The sequence below is a fragment of the Trichechus manatus genome, unplaced genomic scaffold (genome assembly GCF_000243295.1).
Source record: "Trichechus manatus latirostris isolate Lorelei unplaced genomic scaffold, TriManLat1.0 scaffold00080, whole genome shotgun sequence".
Taxonomy (NCBI): Eukaryota; Metazoa; Chordata; class Mammalia; order Sirenia; family Trichechidae; genus Trichechus; species Trichechus manatus.
In genome coordinates, this window is record NW_004444016.1 from 1829691 (window position 1) to 1849684 (window position 19994).

At 59.7% G+C, this 19994-nt stretch overlaps 2 protein-coding genes across 6 annotated transcripts; one reads left to right on the forward strand and one right to left on the reverse strand.

Annotated features, from left to right (window-relative positions):
• Positions 1-978: 978 nt before the first annotated feature.
• MIEF2 (mitochondrial elongation factor 2) lies at positions 979-6672 on the reverse strand. The gene is made up of 4 exons (XM_012556894.2): positions 5576-6672; positions 3644-3797; positions 3287-3470; positions 979-2749 (listed from the first exon to the last, which is right to left on the reverse strand). Exons 1-4 carry the CDS (start codon positions 5716-5718, stop codon positions 1602-1604), a joined length of 1629 nt encoding a protein of 542 aa, XP_012412348.2. The 5' UTR covers positions 5719-6672; the 3' UTR covers positions 979-1601.
• Positions 6673-6782: 110 nt separating this feature from the next.
• On the forward strand, positions 6783-19974 carry FLII (FLII actin remodeling protein). 5 transcript variants are annotated; one of them, XM_004381000.2, is made up of 30 exons: positions 6783-6890; positions 8490-8600; positions 8918-8989; positions 9864-9944; positions 10267-10352; positions 10489-10650; positions 11079-11182; positions 11532-11707; positions 11794-11951; positions 12569-12653; positions 13344-13491; positions 13677-13813; positions 14010-14222; positions 14448-14627; positions 15279-15361; positions 15487-15561; positions 15787-15870; positions 16025-16196; positions 16715-16819; positions 16902-17093; positions 17471-17659; positions 17802-17941; positions 18016-18238; positions 18367-18521; positions 18630-18690; positions 18795-18923; positions 18989-19095; positions 19202-19307; positions 19401-19466; positions 19554-19974. In XM_004381000.2, the coding sequence occupies exons 1-30, from the start codon at positions 6828-6830 to the stop codon at positions 19686-19688; spliced, it is 3798 nt and encodes a 1265-aa protein (XP_004381057.1). In that variant the 5' UTR covers positions 6783-6827; the 3' UTR covers positions 19689-19974. The 5 variants fall into 5 exon arrangements, with proteins under 5 accessions (XP_004381057.1, XP_023591309.1, XP_023591311.1 ...); XM_023735541.1 differs by having other exon boundaries at positions 13680-13813; positions 19554-19973; XM_023735543.1 differs by having other exon boundaries at positions 13437-13491; positions 19554-19973.
• Positions 19975-19994: the final 20 nt, after the last annotated feature.

Sequence of the window (19994 nt, forward strand, 5' to 3'; positions counted from 1 at the left end):
TCCTCTGCTGCGGAGTCAGCGAGCCTGTCTCAGCCCCTCCAGGGGCAGCACACATACCGCCCCCAATGCAGCCTCCCAGAGGGGTGACAGCCTTTCAGATGAGCGAGGACTTGGACCCTTCATCTCCATCTCTGCTTGCCCTGGAGTCCCAGCCAGAAGGGGGAGGAAGCCACCGCTGGGAATACAAGGGGATGGGGAGGAGAAGAGCAGCAGGAACATAAATGACACAGCTGTGGTGGCCACACACGTGGACACATGGTCCCAGGTCCACCCCGGGCTCCCTGCAGCCATGACAGGCCGCCTTTGTCATCTGTGGTGACAAAGGAGGTGAGCTCGTGAGGCTCCTGCAGGGACACTGGGATGTACTTGCTTCACACCTGCTTTTCCCACCTGTGCAAGGAGAGGCAGAGATGTGGAGAAATCACCTTCCCCTGAAAGTTGACCGCAAGTGGCCAGAGGGCTTGGGAGCAGCTACCTCTCCCAGAAAGCCAGTGGGCACAGTGGGGACCCAGGATATAAGCCTACCAAGGAAAGCTGTCACACCAGGAATCTTCTAGTATTTCAACTCCAAAGTTCCACCTACTTTTCTAGTGAAACCCTACCACCTCTCTGCTGATGGTCAAACCCTCTGGTCAGGCTGCCAGGGTGAGCCACTAGGCTTCTGGAACACTCCACACAGCTGTGTATGGTGTGCTACCTGCCCCCTCGCCAGCATGTGACTCACGTGTATACAAGGACTGTGTCCTTTTATTCTTATTCATACTCTTTGAGACACAGCTTTGTTTCATAGGAAGGGTTTTGGAGAGACATGGAGGCATCTGGGCAGGAAGGTGGGCTCTCCCTCCTGTAGCACCCCCTTCCCCTCTGGCAGGCTCAAAGGCAGCAGGCTCCTGAGTCAGAACAGACGTCAGCTGAGAGCCATTCACTCAGGCATGCAGCTAGCTGGTCCACACACTTGGCCTCTGCTGTCCAGCCGGGTGAGCAGCAGCTACAGCGGAACTTCCCGGGCTCAGGGCGAGGGAGCCAGCACCAAGTCCCTCAGCCCTCCCAGCAAGGACAGGGCTCTCCGGAGGCCTGGGGTGCCCAAGGAGAAAGCCTGCCCAGTTGAGGGAAAAGGCATCTTCCCCTGAAATTAGAGGGGATATCCTGCTCCCAAGCATGGCTCCAGAGCTAGAGCTCCTGAGAATACCACACATACAAAGACATCGGGAAAACACCATCCTTTAAAGAGCCAAAAACCATACTCCCAGAGCACCAGGCGTAGCCCCCGGGCAAAAGAACAAACACATGACACTTGACAGTGGCACCAGAAGCCCCAAGATGCCTTGAAGCTATGCCCCAAGAAAGTGCTAGATCTCAGTGGAAAAAATGGAGCTGACCTTCCACCCTAGCTGGGTGGCAGAAGCCACATTCCATCAGTGGGTTCATTGCTGGTGATGACAGACTGAGCCCAAGGGGAGCGGGATGAGAGGTCATCAGTCCAGGCTGCAAAGAGACAGCCCAGCAGAGCATAGGTGACAGCCATACAAGCTCTCTAGGCAGGTCCAGGCAACCGAGCACCTGTCAAGCCCATGTGCTTAGGAAACTTGCCCTCTTTTATTCTAGCTGAAAGCAAGAGTAAAGTGCTCTCTAAAACCCTGGGAGGGAGGCGCACACAGCGCACCAGCATCAGAACCCATGCTGGCCACACCACCCCGGAGCAGCCACTCGGGGGCCTGCAGGCCGCTGTACAGCACATAGCCAATGCTGTCAATCTCCTCCTCATGCAAGTTGCCAAAGAGGTTCACACTGGGATTGAAGTGGCACAGCAGGCTGGCCCGCTCCAGGCCATCAATGAGCTCCTCCAGGGCCTGCAGGAAGCGCGACGCCAGGGCCGCCTCAGCCCAGTCCACCTCTTCTTCCCCCAGGCGCAGAACCACCTGGGTGAGGTGGTCACGGCCCAGCCGCCCCAAGGCTGGGTGACGGCAGCAGACACCACACAGCAGCCGCAGAAGTCGCTGACGGCTGCCAGCATCTTGGTCATCCAAGGCCCGCAGCCTGGTGGACTCGGCCTGGTAGAAGTCCTGCAGCCAGAGATTCCCGGCCAGCCCCTTTAGGGGCCAAGCCAGGAGGACGCGGTCGTTGTTACCAGCGCCAACCATGGCAGGGAGCACAGCAACAGTGAGGTTCAAGTGCTCCTGCCGCACCTCGAGAAGCAGCTCCTCAGAGATCACATTGGGCCGCACCAGGCACCCGAGGAGACTGCTGATGGCCGGCCAGTTGACGGAGGTGGCCAGTGCCTTGTGGAGCAGCTCCAGCAGGAGCTGGGCACACAGGTAGCCGCCTACCAGGAAACGGTCCCAGGGGCTACTCCCACGGGGCTGGAACTCCAACTGGGTCCGGCGCACAGCCCAGCAGCGAGCGTCCCGAGCCACAGTGTCAGCCCCCGGCACCAGGCCCCACAGGCCTGGCTCCAGTCGCAGTGGCACCAGGAGGCGCACAGGGTCGGCAGCACTGGCCTGCAGCCCGTCAAAGAGCGGCCCACTGGGCTCAGGGGCCCCGAAGGGCAGTTCTGGGAACTTGTTCCGCAGGAAGGCCTGAAGCTCGAGGCTGATGTCACAAGCCAGCCGCTGGGCCACAGCCACATCAACTGTTGGGATGGCCAAGTGCTCCCGCTCAAATGCCAGCAGCTTCTCCTGGAAGGTCAGGCACAGCGGTGCTGGGGAGCTGCACTGAGGTGGCATCCAGGGACCATTGTCTCCAGGTGCCTCTGCAGAGCCAAGGGGTCAGGAAAATGTGTCAGCACACCCATGACAGGGCAGACACGTAAAGGGGCCTCCACCCAGTCACTAGCTGCGTGACACCTCAGCCTCATTTTGCTCACCTGTAAAGTGGAGGCGACAATAAGGCCCTCATGTCTAGTGAGTGCTCAATGACAAGCTCTCATTGTTTCCGACTCCAACCACCCCTTGCCCTGCAGTTAAGACATCTTCCTGTAAAATCGGGGGAATCGGGTTCTGGCCTCACCCCTGGACAGGTCTTGCCCTCTCTAGGCCTCAGTTTCCCCATCAGAGGTTTCCCCCAGGTTCTCATGCCCCCACCATAACGCTGCTGCCTCACTCTGGTACCAGGAGGTAGGAGGAGAAATATGACCCCCTTCTACATTGCAGAAAGGGGCAGCAACTTGCCTGGGGTCACAGGGAGCCAGTGGTGGGGCCTGAACTCAAAGACCTTGTTCACGCTGTCTCCCAGATGTGGCCACCAGAGGGGAGCCCACACATGTCACCAGGGAAGGAGTGCCGCTCACCTGGGGCAGCAGGTGAGGGGGCCAGGGTGGACACAGGCTGGCTGAGGGCAGCAGGCAGGGGCCGAGGCTGTGGCCGCGGCGTGGCCTTGAGCAGGCTCAGCTCCCTCCATCCATCTTCCAGGCACATGGTATTGCCCTTGGTGTCATCCTCCTCATCCCGCAGGCTGGTAGCTTTGTCAATGAGCTGCAGGCAGATCAACACAGATCAGAGCATCTGAGGCCTGGGCAGTTGCAGCAGAACAAGGCCCAGGGGCACAGCAAGCCAGGGTATGAAGGGGGAGTGGAGGTGCCCAGGCCCCAGGCCCTGCCCAGCCCTATGTCCTCCCGTGAGCCCAGGGGTGACCCTGCCAGCCTTACCCGCTTCACGGCCAGGGTGGCAATGCCCAGCACGGCGGCCGCGCCCACGCCGAGCACCAGGCGGGCATTGGCCAGAAGGAAGTCCACGGCACTGCCCAGCACAGCATCATCATGCCGCTTGCCCCGCTTCTGGGAGAACTCTGCCATGGTTAGCCTGTAGGAGTGCGAAGCCAGGCTCACCTGGGACAGGAAGGGCAGGGAGTGCCAGCCACTAGGCTTGGTCACAGAGTTGAGCCCACAGGAGGGCCTCCTGGGAATTTCTCAGGAGAAAAGCCATTTGTACGGTTTCTTGGGAAGAGATGAAGGAGCTGTCCAAGCCCCCTCCCCCAAACCTGCAAACAACCCACCCTCTGTAAAGGGGAGCTCACAGAGACCCTGAGGCGTGTGGCAGGTCAGAGAAGGAGGCCCATCCTCAACCCACCAGCCCACCCACCCCTCAGGACATTACGAAACACCTGTGAGGAGGGTAGTTATCACCACCCTGATTTAGAAACACAGTGGGGGGTGGGGACATGGTCCCACGCCAGCAGAGCCTTCAGCCTCCTAACCACCCCAGAGTCTGATCAGTCATCCCTTAAGATGGCTAGCCTGAGACTGCCTCTTCCTGAGGTTCCTAAGCAGGGCTGGTGGCACAGCAGCCCTCTGATCTCCAATCCACTCTGTGTACCAAGGCCCAGAGAAGACCAGTAACTTGGGGTCCCAGGCAGCCTGCCCTGAGACTCCCAGACCTTGAAAAGAGACCTCAGTGAACCTCAGGAGCCACAGTTATGCTCCCAAATCTTGGCAGGGCAGCCCTTGGTGGACAGTGAGATGGCCCAGGCTGACAGGGTCCTGCCTGCAAATAGGCAGATGCGGATAAAGCCTGAAGGCTCCGCTCTGGGGAGGCAGTGATTGAGGTAGCTCCAAAGGCAAAGCCCCCGGAAGACTGACCCAGTATCTCCAGAGAGAGGGCTCTCCAAGCCTCTCAGGCTTAGGACAACGGGGGAGGTGGAGCTGCAGAGACTCCAAGCAACAAAGACCAGCGCCTGAGGGCCCCGCCTGTCTCCGCTGTCAAAGGGCACAGGCAGGGTAAGGAAGAAGTGAGAGACCTGGAAGCATGGGGCTGCGCACTGGGGAAGTGGGAGGTGCAAACAGAGGTTTCCCACGGCCCACCGTAGTCTTAGGTTCTAGGAGGGGGACTGCTGCCCTCAGGCCCTGCCCACCAACCGGAGACCTGATGGAGGGTGGTGACCAAGGGGCAAGCTTAGGAGCCTGGGCTCTAGCAAGAGGAGTCTCGTTAAACAGTATGAGGAGGCAGGGGCTGATGACCCTGAGTCACAGCCAGCTTGGCCACCACGGACTTCTGCCCTCCCTGCCCTGCTGTGGGTGCCTGGGGCTCAGTCACAGGATGAGGAGATGCCTGAAGCAGCTGAAGCCCAAAGCCAGGCATGACTCAGCCCTGGACACCTGCCCACCAGCCCCAACTAAAAATAGTGAGGACAAGCGGGCTCGGGGACCTGGGGAGGTGACAGGTCAGCCGGGTGACCCACCACGCTCTGCAGCTGGTGACATGCGGCTAGAAATCCACTCTGCGAACTGTAAAGCGCTTTAAATGCTCCCACCCGTCTAAACTGGGAATCAGCTCAGCCCCTGCTGGGGTCGCGCAGCCCCAACCCGTAGCCTTCCAACTTCGAGAGAAGGACCCCACTCTGCGCAGTCGGGCCCTGGCTGCGCCTGGGACACCACCGGCAGAGTTACGGCCCCGATGATACCTAGGGCAACTGAGGCCCCGGAAAGGTGCAGAGCCTAGAATAGGGGTAGAACCTGGACTCGAACTCAGGCCGCAGACTTTCTAGGCTGTCCGCCTTGCGCAAAGGCCACGCCCCCGACCGCGTCCCAGCACGGGCCACACCCGACTGGGTGAGCGGGCCGTCCGCCGCGCTCCGGCCGTACCTGCGTCGCGGCTTCAGCACACGCAGCGGAAGGCGCAGCTGGACCGCCCGGCCCCGAAGCCCCAGCCAGCTCGGAATGGAACGTGGAGGACCCGGCACCGAACGCCGAAGCCCCAGGAGACCGTAACCCCTCCAGGGACACATAGACAGGCAGGCCGTACCTCCAATCAAACCGCGTAGAGCTCTAGCCGGCGTTCCAAAATACTTTGGGGCTCAGCCAGTAGCGAGCCAGCCACGCCCCCTCGCTCTCGGCGCGCTCCCTGGGGACGGGACATCGCCCACGCACGCCCCATTTAAAGGTGCAAGACCGCATTCCGAGCCCGCAGAGGGCGGTGGGAGGAGCTGTGTGCGCGCGCGGCGTAGCCAACCCAGAGGCCCGTGGTGACGCGGCTGTACTTATGCTGGGAGCCTCCGGTGTGGAGAAAGCTATCCGGGCCGCGTTCTCTTCTGGGCCGGGCAAACACTGCTGGCCAATAGGCTGCAGCCAGACCCCCTTTCATTCGATCGCCTTAGGTCGCCCCTGGAGCGAGCCTCAGTAACCTCATTGACATTACCTGTTGGCCCACTAGGCACAGTGTGGCGAGAGTGCACCCCGGCCACCTGCCCTGTGTGAACTCACATAGGCCATTTCTTTACCCGGTTCTCAGTTTTCTCTTCCGTGAAATGGGGACACCGGACTGTCACAATAACAGCTGTGAAATCTCTCGCATTTATTTACGAGAACTCGTGAACCAGATAGACCAAGATGGACGCCTCTCTTCTGGAGCCGGCGTGAGGGTCGGGCCAGTAAGCAAATAAATGAACAGCGAAGTGGGTGTTGAGTATCAGCAGGAACAACAATGACGCGCCACTAATTGAGCCCTGCTGTATGCAGCGAGCTACGCGTAGATTTGCTCAGGAAGCGTTTTACAGATGAGGAATCCGAGGCCAGGAACAGACTTTGGAGCCTGCCCAGAGCTCTACACCCGAGGTTGTCTTAGTACCCCGTCGGCCATGCAGGACCTAGCGCCTCCTCCAGACTCTCTCCCCGGGTCACTGCAGCAGCCCAGGGGTCAGTGCCCGGCCCTGCGGCACCCTGACACCCGCCTCTCCACCCCCGCTGGCGCTGTCAGCGCTCCCGCAGAAAGCCCGGCGCCACTTACCGGATGGCGCGGGCGGGTTAAAGGGGCGGAGCCGGCCCGGGACAGCTATAGGTCCGCCCTCCGTCCGCCCGGTCCGCCCTCCGCGCCTCCGGCCGCTGTGAGAGCGGCGCCATGGAGGGCACTGGGGTGCTGCCGTTCGTGCGAGGAGTGGACCTCAGCGGCAACGACTTCAAGGTGAGCTGCGGTGGGCCCCTGTGCCGCCTCCCCAGGTCGGCCCGCCGGCCCGCGCTTCCTCCCCGCCCGCCGCGGACCCGCCTGCGGCCAGGGTGGGGCTCCCCGCGCCTTGCCGGAGCCCGACCCCAGGCCTCCGCACGGTTCCGGCCGGGCAGAACGAGGCCGGGAGGGGCGGGCGACGCTCATGTCCGGACTCACTCCAGGGCCTGGGGCTGGGAGAAAGGGGCTCTATCTGGGAGCCCCTCCTCGGGCCCCGTTCCGGGGTCTGGGCCCCGCCCAGTCACCTCCCTAGCCTTCACCCCCGCCCCTCTGAGGCAGCACACCCAAGTAAGGCCCTGACTGACGCCCGGGCTGCCCGGGGCGGGGCTGGAGCTGGCCGTCACTGCCTGTCGCCGTCACTGCCTGTCGCCGTCACTGCCTGTCCCCGCCACTGCCACCCCATCCTGTGTGGTCTTGGGCAAGTCGCTTCCCCTCCCGGAGCCGCCCATCCAAACAAGGGACTTAACAGCGGCACTCTCAGAGGCAGGGGGAGGTTGTGAGGATTAATGGATATGAAGAGTGTCAGGCTGGTGTGCCAGGTCCTGGGTGGAGTTGTCTGATCTGTCGCCCCCCCCTTGGGGGTGGGGCCTCAGTGAGCAGCTGCTGGAATGGTAGAGGAGGGGAGCAAGGAACCCAGTTGTGGGGAAGGGGAGGTGGTTCTAGAGAGTGAGTGAGGTGGGTAGTGCCTGTGCCCAGAGAGAAAAAGTGGAGGGAGGTCAGCACAGGCGATAGCTGGCCTGCTGCTTCAGGATCCCTGTCCAGGCTTTGGCTGGAGTCAGGGGGTCAGCCAGGGCTGAGGCCAAGGAGGCAGTCTGTTCCTCCATTTACCCCATATATACACACCAACCTGGCGCCCCCATCACCACCTTTCTCACCAGGGGTCTCCTCTCTGAGACACCAGCAGGGAATACAGTCTTAATGGGAAGGAGATACCAGCCATGGGCCATGAGGGCACGTGCTGCCCATAACCCTGTCACAGGGCCATGAATGCTGAGGGGTACTTTGGCCACCCCAGACCCCTCCACTTTGTGTGGGGGGAGTGAATGAATGAATGAATGAGGCTGTGTGGGATGGGGAGCTGGGCCCTGATACAGTGAGATTTGGACCTGGGGTGTTGACGACACTGGAGGCACAGGCAGGGCCTTGCAGCCAGGTCCTGGGATGCCGGCGAAGGAATTTGGGCTATGCTGACACAAAGCTGATACATATACTGACCAGGCCCTGGGCCAGGTGCTGCGGGTGTCACCTGTTCTCTCATGGCCCTCCCAGACCTCAGAGTCCAGCGGGAGAGCTAGATTTAGGGCTACCGTAATAATTAGTCCCTTCTCAGACCACGTGTCACATGAAGGTTTTTATTAGCCGCATTTGATAGGTAAGGAAATCGAGGCACAGAGTGGTGAAGTGACTTGTCTGGGGTTACACAGCTGGTAAGAGGTAGCTCTGTTGGTCCCCAGAGGCTCCCCTGAGCAGTGGGAGCTGCAGAGGGTGGTGGAGCTGAGGCACCAGAAAGGGGTGCTCCCTTCTCTCAGCCCACCCCACCATGACATCCCCCCGCCCCAGGGTGGCTACTTCCCTGAGAATGTCAAGGCTATGACCAGCCTGCGCTGGCTGAAGCTGAACCACACTGGCCTCTGCTACCTGCCGGAGGAGCTGGCTGCCCTGCAGAAGCTGGTAAGGAGCTCCAGGTTAGCAGGGAGGGTCTGTGGGGATGAGACTGGGCCAGGCGAGCAGAGGCTATGCTCAGAGCAGCCGATACAGAGGAAGAACATTCTGACAGCTGTTATCAGAGCTGGCAGAGAGGGAGTGTGCACCCTGTCCCAAGAGGTGTGCAAGAAGAAGTCGAGCCTGTGAGGGAGGGAGACTGCAGAGATGTACTGGGCCTACATACCGGAGGGCCTTTCTGGATGGAACAAGGTTTGGTGGTGGACAAGGACTCTGTAGCCATCCCACCCACTCCACTGAGCTCCTGCTGTTATCTCTGGGCCCAGGAGCACTTGTCTGTGAGCCACAACAACCTGACCACACTTCACGGGGAGCTGTCCAGCCTGCCATCGCTGCGGGTGAGTGCTGGCAGGGAAGCTACCAGCCTTGGGGGTGGAGGTAGAGTCCTGCCAAAAGAGGGAGGGCAGTGCCAGACTTCAGGCTGGGCCAGCATCTCTGCCACTCCCATGCCTAGGTGTAAAGGAGAGAGGACAAAATATGCCTTGTGTGAAGTAAACCATGTGGATTAGAGAATTCCGTTGGGAAAACGTTAAAAAGCGCAAAATCTCACCCACTTTTGGCAGTAACAACTGCAGCAATAATAGTCAATACAGACTGAGTACTGTTCTGACTGTTCTGTAGATTTTTTCATATAATCCTAACTGTTACCCATTTCACAGAAAACCTTGGTGGTGCAATGGTTAAGCCCTCTGCTGCTAACCAGAAAGTTGGTGGTTCCAACCCACACAGCAGCTCCATGAAAGAAAGGCCTGACAGCCTGCTCCCATAAAGATTACAGCCTAGAAAATCCTATAGGGCAGTTCTGTTTGGTCACATGGGGTCACTATGAGTTGAAATTGACTCAACGGCACCTAACAACAACAATCTGTTTCACAGATAGGAGACTTAGACATAGAGATCAGGTCACCCGACCAAGATCACACATCCAGGCAGTGTTAGAGCTGGGGTCAGGTGGAATTTGGCTGGGAGGGAGAGGTGGAGTGGTCCCTGTGCTGGGCTCTGGGACACATTCGAGCTGGGCTTTGAAGTATAATAGGAGTTCACCAGAAGACTAGGAAAAGCCCATCTGGTGGAGGGACTATATGAGCAAAAGGCTCAGAGGTGTGAGAGCGCTCAGGCGTGGCCTCTGGTGGGCTTCCTGGAGGAGACCTATCGGCTTCTTCCTGGGGGCGGAAGACAAGAGTCACGGGACTCTTCATGGTTTATCTGCAGGCCATTGTGGCTCGAGCCAACAGCCTGAAGAATTCTGGAGTCCCTGATGACATCTTCAAGCTGGATGACCTCTCAGTCCTGGTCAGTGGTTGTCCATCCACCTGGCCCCTCCGCAGGCCCTGACCTTTCAGTCCCCACCCACCCCACATCTGGTCCCCAGGGGCCATTGCTAACCCATTTTACAGATTGGGAAACTCAGGCTCAGAGTGGGCAGTGCCTTGCCCGTGGTCCCTCATAGAGACAGCTCTTTAACTCAGGCATTCTTCATCCAGGGTGCCTGCTATCTCACTTTGGCCCTTACTCCCCACTTAGTGTGCTTCCTGATTCCCAGGGCCTGGCAGAAGCCTGGCTGAGTAGGACTAGCCCCTGACACCCCTCACCAGGGCTTGCCCCTCCCACCCAGGACTTGAGCTACAACCAGCTGACGGAGTGCCCACGGGAGCTAGAGAATGCCAAAAACATGCTGGTGCTGAATCTCAGCCACAACAGGTGCCTGTCCCACTGGGTGGGGGATCAGGGTGGGAGAGGGAGGCCTAGGCCACAACAATGCGACAGCCAGGTGGCCTGGACGTGCGTGTCGGGCCAACTCAGGCATCCCTGCCTGCCTCCCTCTCTCTGGCTGTAGCATTGACACGATCCCCAACCAGCTCTTCATCAACCTCACGGATCTGCTCTACCTGGACCTCAGCGAGAACCGCCTGGAGAGTTTGCCGCCGCAGATGCGCCGCCTGGTGCAGCTGCAGACGCTCGTGCTCAATGGGAACCCGCTGCTGCACGCACAGCTGCGGTCTGTGGTCCCAGTCCTTGGACACGTCCCTTATCCCTGGCCATGCCTCTCAGTGACTGCTAGATTTGGCCCTGCCCCCTCAAAGATACTCCCCTGTAGCCTTAACTTCCCAGTAGCTCTGGCCCTTCCCCCTTTAGACCTAGCCACACTTCATCCCTCCTGGGTGGGGCTGTACCCCGCAGGCTCTGCCTGTTGGCTAGGGTGGCCTGTACCCTCCTTAAATATCATCTTGCCCCCTTCTTAGTCCTGTCTGCCTGTCTGACCCTGCCCTGCAGCCTCCCTTGGCCGGTCCCTCAGGCAGTTGGCCACATACCTGCCCTCCCAGGAGCGGCCTTGCCCTACCCCTCTGGGCATGGGCCCTGCCCTCTTACCCTCACTGTATGGCCCTGCTCTCTGGCCCTGACCATCCTCCCCTCCTGCCTCTGCAGGCAGCTGCCAGCTATGCTGGCCCTGCAGACGCTGCACCTGCGGAATACACAGCGTACCCAGAACAACCTCCCCACCAGCCTGGAGGGCCTGAGCAACCTCTCAGGTCAGGGGACTACGACTTCTGTGGTGGACAGCCCCCTCTGGGTATTCTCTCTTCCTTATGAAGCCGGGGGGGAGGAGCAGAATGATGGAGCACTGCCCAGAGGGAAAAGGATACCAGCTGTGCTATTATTCTTTCTGTCATTACGAAGATGACTGTTCAAGTGTGCATCTTATGTCCAGAACTTGTGCTCATTAACCCCCACCCCAGACTGAAAAACCAAGGCTCCGAGAGGTTAAGTCACTTGCCTAAGATCACACAGCCTGTAGGACAGAGCTGGGTTCAAACTAATTTTGGCTGCTCTAGAGCCTACTGTGTAGGCCTGGCTGATGCCCACCCCTCGTACCCACAGACGTGGACCTGTCCTGCAACGACCTGGCACGGGTGCCTGAGTGCCTGTACACCCTGCCCAGCCTGCGCCGCCTCAACCTCGGCAGCAACCAGATCACGGAGTTGTCCCTGTGCATCGACCAGTGGACACATGTGGAGACCTTGAACCTGTCCCGCAACCAGCTCACCTCACTGCCTGTGTGTGCAGGGACCTTGGTAGGATGGTGGTGGGGGCACCCCCAGGCCAGCCTTGACCACCTGCTCCCTGCCCATCTCCCCTCCAGTCAGCCATTTGCAAGCTGACCAAGCTGAAGAAGCTATACCTGAACTCCAACAAGCTGGACTTTGACGGGCTGCCCTCAGGCATCGGCAAGCTGGCCAGCCTGGAGGAGTTCATGGCTGCCAACAACAACCTGGAGCTGATCCCTGAGAGCCTCTGCAGGTGCGGCCAGGTTGGGGCCAGGGTGCACCTGGAGGGAGGGGGGGCTCACGGCACAGCAGAGTCTTTGTGTATCATATAGAACGGGAATGGGTTGATCTGGCTTTGTGGATGTAAATCATTCAGGCCCAGGCCAGCAATTCTCAGTGGGTTTCTCAGGGCACCCTTTGGGAGCACGCTGATGGGGATGAGGCCAGAAGGGTCCCACTACCACATGAGCTTGGAACATAGCACAGCTCCTGTCCTTTCTGGAGGCTACAGAGCCCACTAGTGTGGTCTCCTGGCTCTGACAAGTCCTGCAGACAGAGAACTGAGCTGCCTGTACCCAAGCTTTGTCTGTGCCCCCTTGTTCATACCCAGGGAGCCCTTAATTTTGCAGAAGGCCACACTGGTAAATGCTGCTATGTAGAAGTCACTGAACTACGAAGACTCTGGCTCCAACAGCTCCAGTTTCTCTTGCCTTTCCTGGCATTTAAAACCCACTGTTTTCTTAAGGGTGCCCAGCTGCTCAGTCGCCTTCGGCCCTACCTGCCTCCCTCACCAAGACTAGGAGTGTCCCTGCCCCCACCCCTACCCCCACCATCCCTCTGAGGCCCTGCCTCCTGGCCCTGTCCTCACAGATGCATGAAGCTGAGGAAACTCGTCCTGAACAAGAACCGCCTGGTGACCCTCCCAGAGGCCATCCACTTCCTGACAGAGATTGAGGTCCAGGGCAGGCCTGGGCTGGTGCTGAGAGTGGAGAGCAGGGGGTAGGGGGCAGAGGTAGACACTCAGAAAGACATGAGGAAAGGGGTGCACCTTGAGGCTAGGGGGACTTAGCTTAGACTCCTTGGAGGGTGCCATGTGCCCTGGGTTTGGAATGAACTGGGGTGGGGGAGGGCCAGAGTACAGAACATCAACTTTTCTTGTCTGAAGTTGCCATGGATTGTGGCCTTGGACAAGTCATGACCCTCTCTGGGCTCAGTTCCTCATCTGTGAAATGGGTGTGATTATTCCCATCCAGTCCTCCTCAGAAAGGGAAAGAAAGCACTATGAGTGGAGAGAACCTATTATAGCAATGAGTGTTAGTTCTGTTGGGGGAGCAGGTGCTGCAGAATAAAGGGAGTTCAAGGGAGAGGTGGTCCCTGGAGCCTGGCAGTGAGGCCCACCTCTCCTTCCCAAGTCTGACGGGGGCTGTAAGAAAGGGCTCCACGCCCAGTCCTTGCCTCCCACTAGTCCCTGTGTCTGTGATGCCACACAATCAGCCCGTGAGGTCCCATTCAACAAGGGCGGCCACAGTGCTGGGATGAGGACCCAGGCCTTGGCCCTGGCAGCTGCAGACAAGAGCAGGAAACCAGGTTAGGGGTGGCCGGGAGGTGTGGCTCATGGGCCACCTCTGCTCACCCCACGAGGCAGGTTCTGGACGTGCGGGAGAACCCCAGCCTGGTCATGCCACCCAAGCCCACTGACCGTGCCACTGAGTGGTACAACATCGACTTCTCGCTGCAGAACCAGTTGCGGCTGGCGGGCGCCTCCCCGGCCACAGTGGCTGCGGCAGCAGCTGGTGAGTGAGGGAAGGCCTAACCTTGCCTCACGTTCCATCTGTAAAGTGGATGGGATACAGTTCTCTGGGCTGGGGGCTTCCCAGGGATCTGGATGGGTCCAGAGGTGTTAAGTTTGGCCCTTGGTTGGGTGGATGCCCAAGGGGGTGGGACCTGCCAGGTCTCAGCTGCTTGCCCCTCCCCTAAGCAGGGAGTGGACCCAAGGACCCTCTGGCTCGAAAGATGCGGCTGCGGAGGCGCAAGGACTCTGCCCAGGATGACCAGGCCAAGCAGGTGTTGAAGGGCATGTCAGATGTGGCTCAGGAGAAGAATAAAAAGCAAGAGGTAAGCCAGGCCAGGGGCTGGGGCAGGGGCAGGGCAGGTGGTCCCAGCCTCTACTTGAGAGACTATGGCCTAGGCTGAAGGAGAGGGTGCCCTGGCTGAGAGAACAATTGTGCAAAGGCCCTGGGGTGCGTGGCAAGTAGAGACCTGTGGGAGTGGCTGTACAGAGTGAAGCTTCTCATTGTGACTGTGCCCCCAGGAGAGAACAGACACCCCAGGCCCTGGTGGGAAGGTACGGCGCTGGGACCAGGGCCTGGAGAAGCCGCGCCTCGACTACTCTGAGTTCTTCACGGAGGATGTGGGCCAGCTGCCCGGCCTGACCATCTGGCAGATTGAGAACTTTGTTCCTGTGCTGGTAGAGGAGGCCTTCCATGGCAAGTTCTATGAGGCCGACTGCTACATTGTGCTCAAGGTGAGGGCTGGGCATACAGTGGGGCACAGGCACCAGGTGTCTCTCGCCCATAGTGCCCTTGTCTTAGATGGCCCAGAACCCCCCACTTCCATAGTAGAAGGTTAGGGCTTTGCAGAGGCAGGGAGGCAGGTGGGGCAGTGGAGTCCCATCTGCGGCAGCCTCACAGGCGGGCTGGGATGCCAGGATGGCCCAGGTGAAGGCTGACATGGCAGTGTTGGCCCCTAGACCTTTCTGGATGACAGCGGCTCCCTGAACTGGGAGATCTACTACTGGATCGGTGGGGATGCCACTCTGGACAAGAAGGCTTGCTCGGCCATTCACGCGGTCAACCTGCGCAACTACCTGGGTGCTGAGTGCCGCACCGTGCGGGAAGAGATGGGTGACGAGAGCGAGGAGTTCCTGCAGGTGCCCGCCCACAGACAGGCCTTGGGTCGGGTGGGACCAGGGGGTGGAGTGGGCCAGGAAGCTGAGACCAAACACAGTGGCAGGGGTGATGAGCAGGAACGCAAAGGGGAGTTGGGGAAAGGGGTGAGGCCAAAGGTGAGGGGCCTGGGACCCAGAGCTGGAGTCAGTGGGTTGAGGATAATGGGGCTGGGAAGCCAGGCCAATGGGCATGGCCAAGAGGGTGCTAGGGAGCCAAGACCAATAGTGGTTGAGGACTGGGCCACAAGTTGCTGCATTAAGGAGGCAGGGCTAAGGGTAAGACATGGATCCCAGTCTTCAGTGAGGTACTGAGTTGGATTAGCAGACCACTCCACCTCATACCACCTCCCTCATTAGTGTCGAGACACCCCCTAGGTTCCCCCAGGCTTGCAGTCTCCGCCAAACCTGTACACACACACTTATCTAAACATCTGTGAATAGGCACACATCTTCATGCATGCACACACATTCATGTTTTTGTCTATTCAAACACTCAAATATATATTTAACTGTATGGACACAGCTCTTAGCACCTGATTCACCTGTACGCACTCTCCCTGTCCCGACAGGTGGTATTTGGTTGGGTGGGGGACAGCTCAGTCATGAGGAACCCACACCCTCCCCCATGCACAGGTGTTTGACAACGACATCTCCTACATTGAGGGTGGGACAGCGAGTGGCTTCTACACCGTGGAGGACACGCACTATGTCACCAGGTGAGGGTGTTGGCGGTGGGTGGGGAGTAGGGTAACTCTGGCCTGGACTCAGCTGGTGTGAGGAGGGGTGCTGGGGAGGTCAGTCCCTTTGTGCCCACGCTGAGCTGCTTGTGCCCTGGCCCCAGGATGTACCGTGTGTATGGGAAAAAGAACATTAAGTTGGAGCCCGTGCCACTCAAGGGGGCCTCCTTGGACCCAAGGTGAGTCCCTGTGGTGTGAGGTGGGGGTTTTACCCTCAACCTCCCTCCCGCCGGTGGGGGACAGGTTGAGACCTCCTGTAAGAGGTCCTCAGGCAACCCCTGTTATCTCCTGTCCCATGGAGTTTAGCAGGAGCTGAGACCCCATGGTGGGGCATTCTGGTGGGGCTGGTGGGCTAAGGGGCTTGGGCAGGGGATACTCATTGCCTCCTGCCCCCTCCTATCCAGGTTTGTTTTCCTGCTGGACCGAGGGCTAGATATTTATGTGTGGCGGGGGACCCAGGCCACACTGGGCAGCACCACCAAGGCCAGGTACGAGACTGTCCACGTGGATATTTGGGGTGTTTGCCCATAGGAAAGTTGCCACATGCCAGGAGCCAGACCAACCTCAACTCATTCCGTTGCCAGCCCAGGCCAGCTGAAAAGGGGAACAGGCCTCACTGGGGGCTCTGCACCCCCTCCCCAGACTCTTTGCAGAGAAAATGAACAAGAATGAGCGGAAAGGGAAGGCAGAGATCACACTGCTGGTGCAAGGTCAGGAGCCTCCAGAGTTCTGGGAGATGCTGGGCGGGGAGCCCTCTGAGATCAAGAGGCACGTGCCCGACGATTTCTGGCCGCCCTCACCCAAACTGTACAAGGCGAGTTGAGGTGGGGGGCTGGCCCTGACTCCCCCCATGCTGGGGGGACGGCAGGCATCTCTGAGCTGGCTGTGAAGGCTCCAGTTGGGCTTTGGTGGGGCAAGGGTGCCACCTTGTGAGCAGGGTCAGAGCAAAGGCCTAGAGGCGGGCTCTGGGTGGGGCAGTGAGAAATAGCATGAGGGTGCATGTTTAGGGGAAGGTGGTCTGGAGAGAGGGTGGAGAAGTGCCCGGGTTCCAGGGCCAGAACCTGCCCTTAATTCTGTGGGTGACAGGAGGCCATGAGGTCTTGTGAGCAGGAGAGGGACAAGTTAGAGGATTAGAAATGGCCTGGAAAGCTAGGTCACCTTTAATAAACGACCCTGGGGTAGGGGAGGAGACTGAGGTCCAGAGACGAGTAGCTAGTGACCTGAACCACACTGCTAGGCAGGGTCAGACTCTAGGTCAGGTGGCGGTATGGATGGGCTCGTGTTCCCTGAATCAGACTGCCCCGTGCCATGCCTACCTCTTCCTCCCACCAGGTGGGCCTGGGCCTGGGCTACCTGGAACTGCCGCAGATCAACTACAGACTCTCCATAGAGCACAAGACCAGGCCAAGGGTGGAGCTGATGCCCGGGATGCGGCTGGTAAGAGCACAGGCAGGAGGGTGCAGGCTGTGGATCCATCCCTGATGGCTGGCTGGCATTGACCCCCAGCCTCCGCCGTCAGCTTCAGAGCCTGCTGGACACACGCTGCGTGTACATCCTGGACTGCTGGTCCGACGTATTCATCTGGCTTGGCCGCAAGTCCCCACGCCTTGTGCGGGCCGCTGCCCTCAAGCTGGGCCAGGAACTATGCGGAATGTTGCACCGGCCGCGCCACGCAGCTGTCAGCCGCAGCCTGGAGGGTACTGAGGCGCAGGTACGCAAGACCCACCCATATAAGCCAGGCCCACAAGCCACGCCCTTCCCGCTTGACATACCTTTGGGCTGATTCTTCTGGTTAGGACCCCAGCCCCGCCCACATCTGCCAGCTGCTGCACCGGCCCATTTCCCCAACCTGCCATGCCCACTTCCCACCCAGATGCCCGCCACTCACAAATACCCTGCCCCGCGACCCCACCTCTCACAAGCCTGCAGCCCCGCCCAACCCTAAAGACCCACCCCTAGCTCAGACCCAAGGCTTTCCCCTCAGCTGCCTTAGTCATGCAACCTCTCGGGACCCCACACCTCTCACCTCAGCCCCACCTCCTTAGCAGTGAGCACGCGACCCCAGTTCCTGTTTCCTCCCCACTGCAGGTGTTCAAGGCCAAGTTCAAGAATTGGGATGATGTGCTGACAGTGGACTATACGCGCAACGCGGAGGCCGTCCTGCAAGGCCAGGGCCTGGCCGGCAAGGTGAAACGTGACGCTGAGAAGACCGACCAGATGAAGGCCAACCTCACTGCGCTCTTCCTGCCCCGGCAGCCACCCATGGCGCTGACCGAGGTGGGGTCGGACAGAGGGGTGGGGCCCGGGCAGATGGGGCGAGACCTGTGTAGGAGGCGGGGCCTGCCGCGGCATTGGTGGGGCGCAGGGGTGGGGCCGCTGAGGAGGGGAGCGCCTCTCCCCACGTGCGGGTCTTGTGTAGGCTGAGCAATTGATGGAGGAATGGAACGAGGATCTGGATGGCATGGAAGGCTTCGTGCTCGAGGGCAAGAAGTTCGCGCGACTTCCCGAGGAGGAGTTCGGCCACTTCCACACCCAGGACTGCTATGTCTTTCTCTGCAGGTGCTGCCCGGGGACCATCCCCAGAGCGGGTGCTCATGGAGCTTGAGCCCCTGCTCACCCCTCTGACCCCACAGGTACTGGGTGCCCGTGGAGTATGAGGAGGAGAAGGAAGAGGAGGAGGAGGAGAAGGCCAGGGCAGAGAGCAAAGAAGAGGCCACCGTGGAGAAGCAGCCGGAGGAGGATTTTCAGTGCATCGTCTATTTTTGGCAGGGCCGTGAGGCCTCCAACATGGGCTGGCTCACCTTCACCTTCAGCTTGCAGAAGAAGTTCGAGAGCCTCTTCCCCGGAAAGCTGGAGGTGTGCCTGCCTACCTGCCGCGCCTTCAGTCTTGGTGCATTTCCCATACTGTGTGGGGGTTGTCGGACTCAGACCCGGGGGAGGTGGGGAGATGGTGTGAAGGTGCTGCCCTGACACCTCCCCGCCAGGTGGTACGCATGACACAGCAGCAGGAGAACCCGAAATTCCTGTCCCATTTCAAGAGAAAATTCATCATCCATCGGGGCAAGAGGAAGGTGGCCCGGGGCGCCCTGCAACCGAGCCTCTACCAGATCCGCACCAACGGCAGCGCCCTCTGCACCCGGTGCCTGGGGGGGGGGGGTGTCGGTAGTGGACAGGTGAGGTCAGCGAGCGGGCCTGGAGGTGGTGGGAGATGCAAGATCCCCTGACTCCGTGCTGACTCCTTTGCCAGGTGCATCCAGATCAGCACGGACTCCAGCCTCCTCAACTCAGAGTTCTGCTTCATCCTCAAGGTGGGGTCGTGGGCGGGAGCTGGGGCTGCAGCCAAGGTGCTGGGCTACAGCCAGGGTACCTGCCTATGTGCTGGAGCTGACCCAAGCCCCTGTACGCTCACCAGGTTCCCTTTGAGAGTGAGGACAACCAGGGCATCGTGTACGCATGGGTGGGCCGGGCCTCAGACCCCGATGAGGCCAAGCTGGCTGAGGATATCCTCAACACCATGTTTGACACCTCCTACAGCAAGCAGGTGCCCACGGCGGGTGGGCAGGTGGGTGGGCAGGGCTCGGGGCTGGACTGACTTTTTCCCTACAGGTCATCAACGAAGGCGAGGAGCCCGAAAACTTCTTCTGGGTGGGCCTTGGGGCACAGAAACCTTATGACGACAACGCGGAGTACATGAAGTATACTCGGCTTTTCCGGTGAGGCCAGGGCTGACCTTTTACCCACCCGTCCTCCCCAGCCTCTCCCAAGTCCTGGCTCTGCTGCTGTGACCCTCAGCCTCACCCTGACGCCTTTGGCCCCCAGGTGCTCCAATGAGAAGGGCTTCTTTGCAGTGACTGAGAAATGCTCAGACTTTTGCCAAGACGACCTGGCAGATGATGACATCATGCTACTAGACAACGGCCAAGAGGTGAGACCCTGCCCATTCAAGGAGGCCAGAAGTGGGGGGACGTGTTCCTCAGTCACCCTCAGGACCACCACTCCCCTGCTGCTGTCCCTGCAGGTCTACATGTGGGTGGGGACTCAGACAAGCCAGGTGGAAATAAAGCTGAGTCTGAAGGCCTGTCAGGTGAGCTGGGTAGAGGGTGGGCCAAGGTGGGCCAGCCAGCCCAGAAGACCTGTATCTCAGGGTCCACACCTCTCCCCTTCTCTCCAGGTGTACATCCAGCACCTGCGCTCCAAAGAGCAGGAGCAGCCTCGCCGTCTGCGCCTGGTCCGCAAGGGCAATGAGCAGCACGCCTTCACTCGCTGCTTTCACGCCTGGAGCACCTTCCGGAAGGCCCTGGCCTAGGGCAGTCCCCACCCCCCACAACAGTGCCCTGTGACCACTGCAAGCTTTGGGTGAGGAAGAGGAAGGGGACCCTCTGCCCACCACCTGCTAGAACAGAAAATGCACAGGTGACTGTCCCTGCACAGCCAACCCAGTGCCCCGGCCGCCAGCAGCACCTACAGGGTGACCTAACAGGTACCCTCAGGGGTCTGGGAAATGGAGCTCCTCCCACTGTTAGCAGGTGTGTAAAGCCCTTCTCCTACCAGGGCTAAAGCAAGTGTTGCCCTTGAAGAGCTATTAAATGCTTTTATTTTCAATATTAAAAAT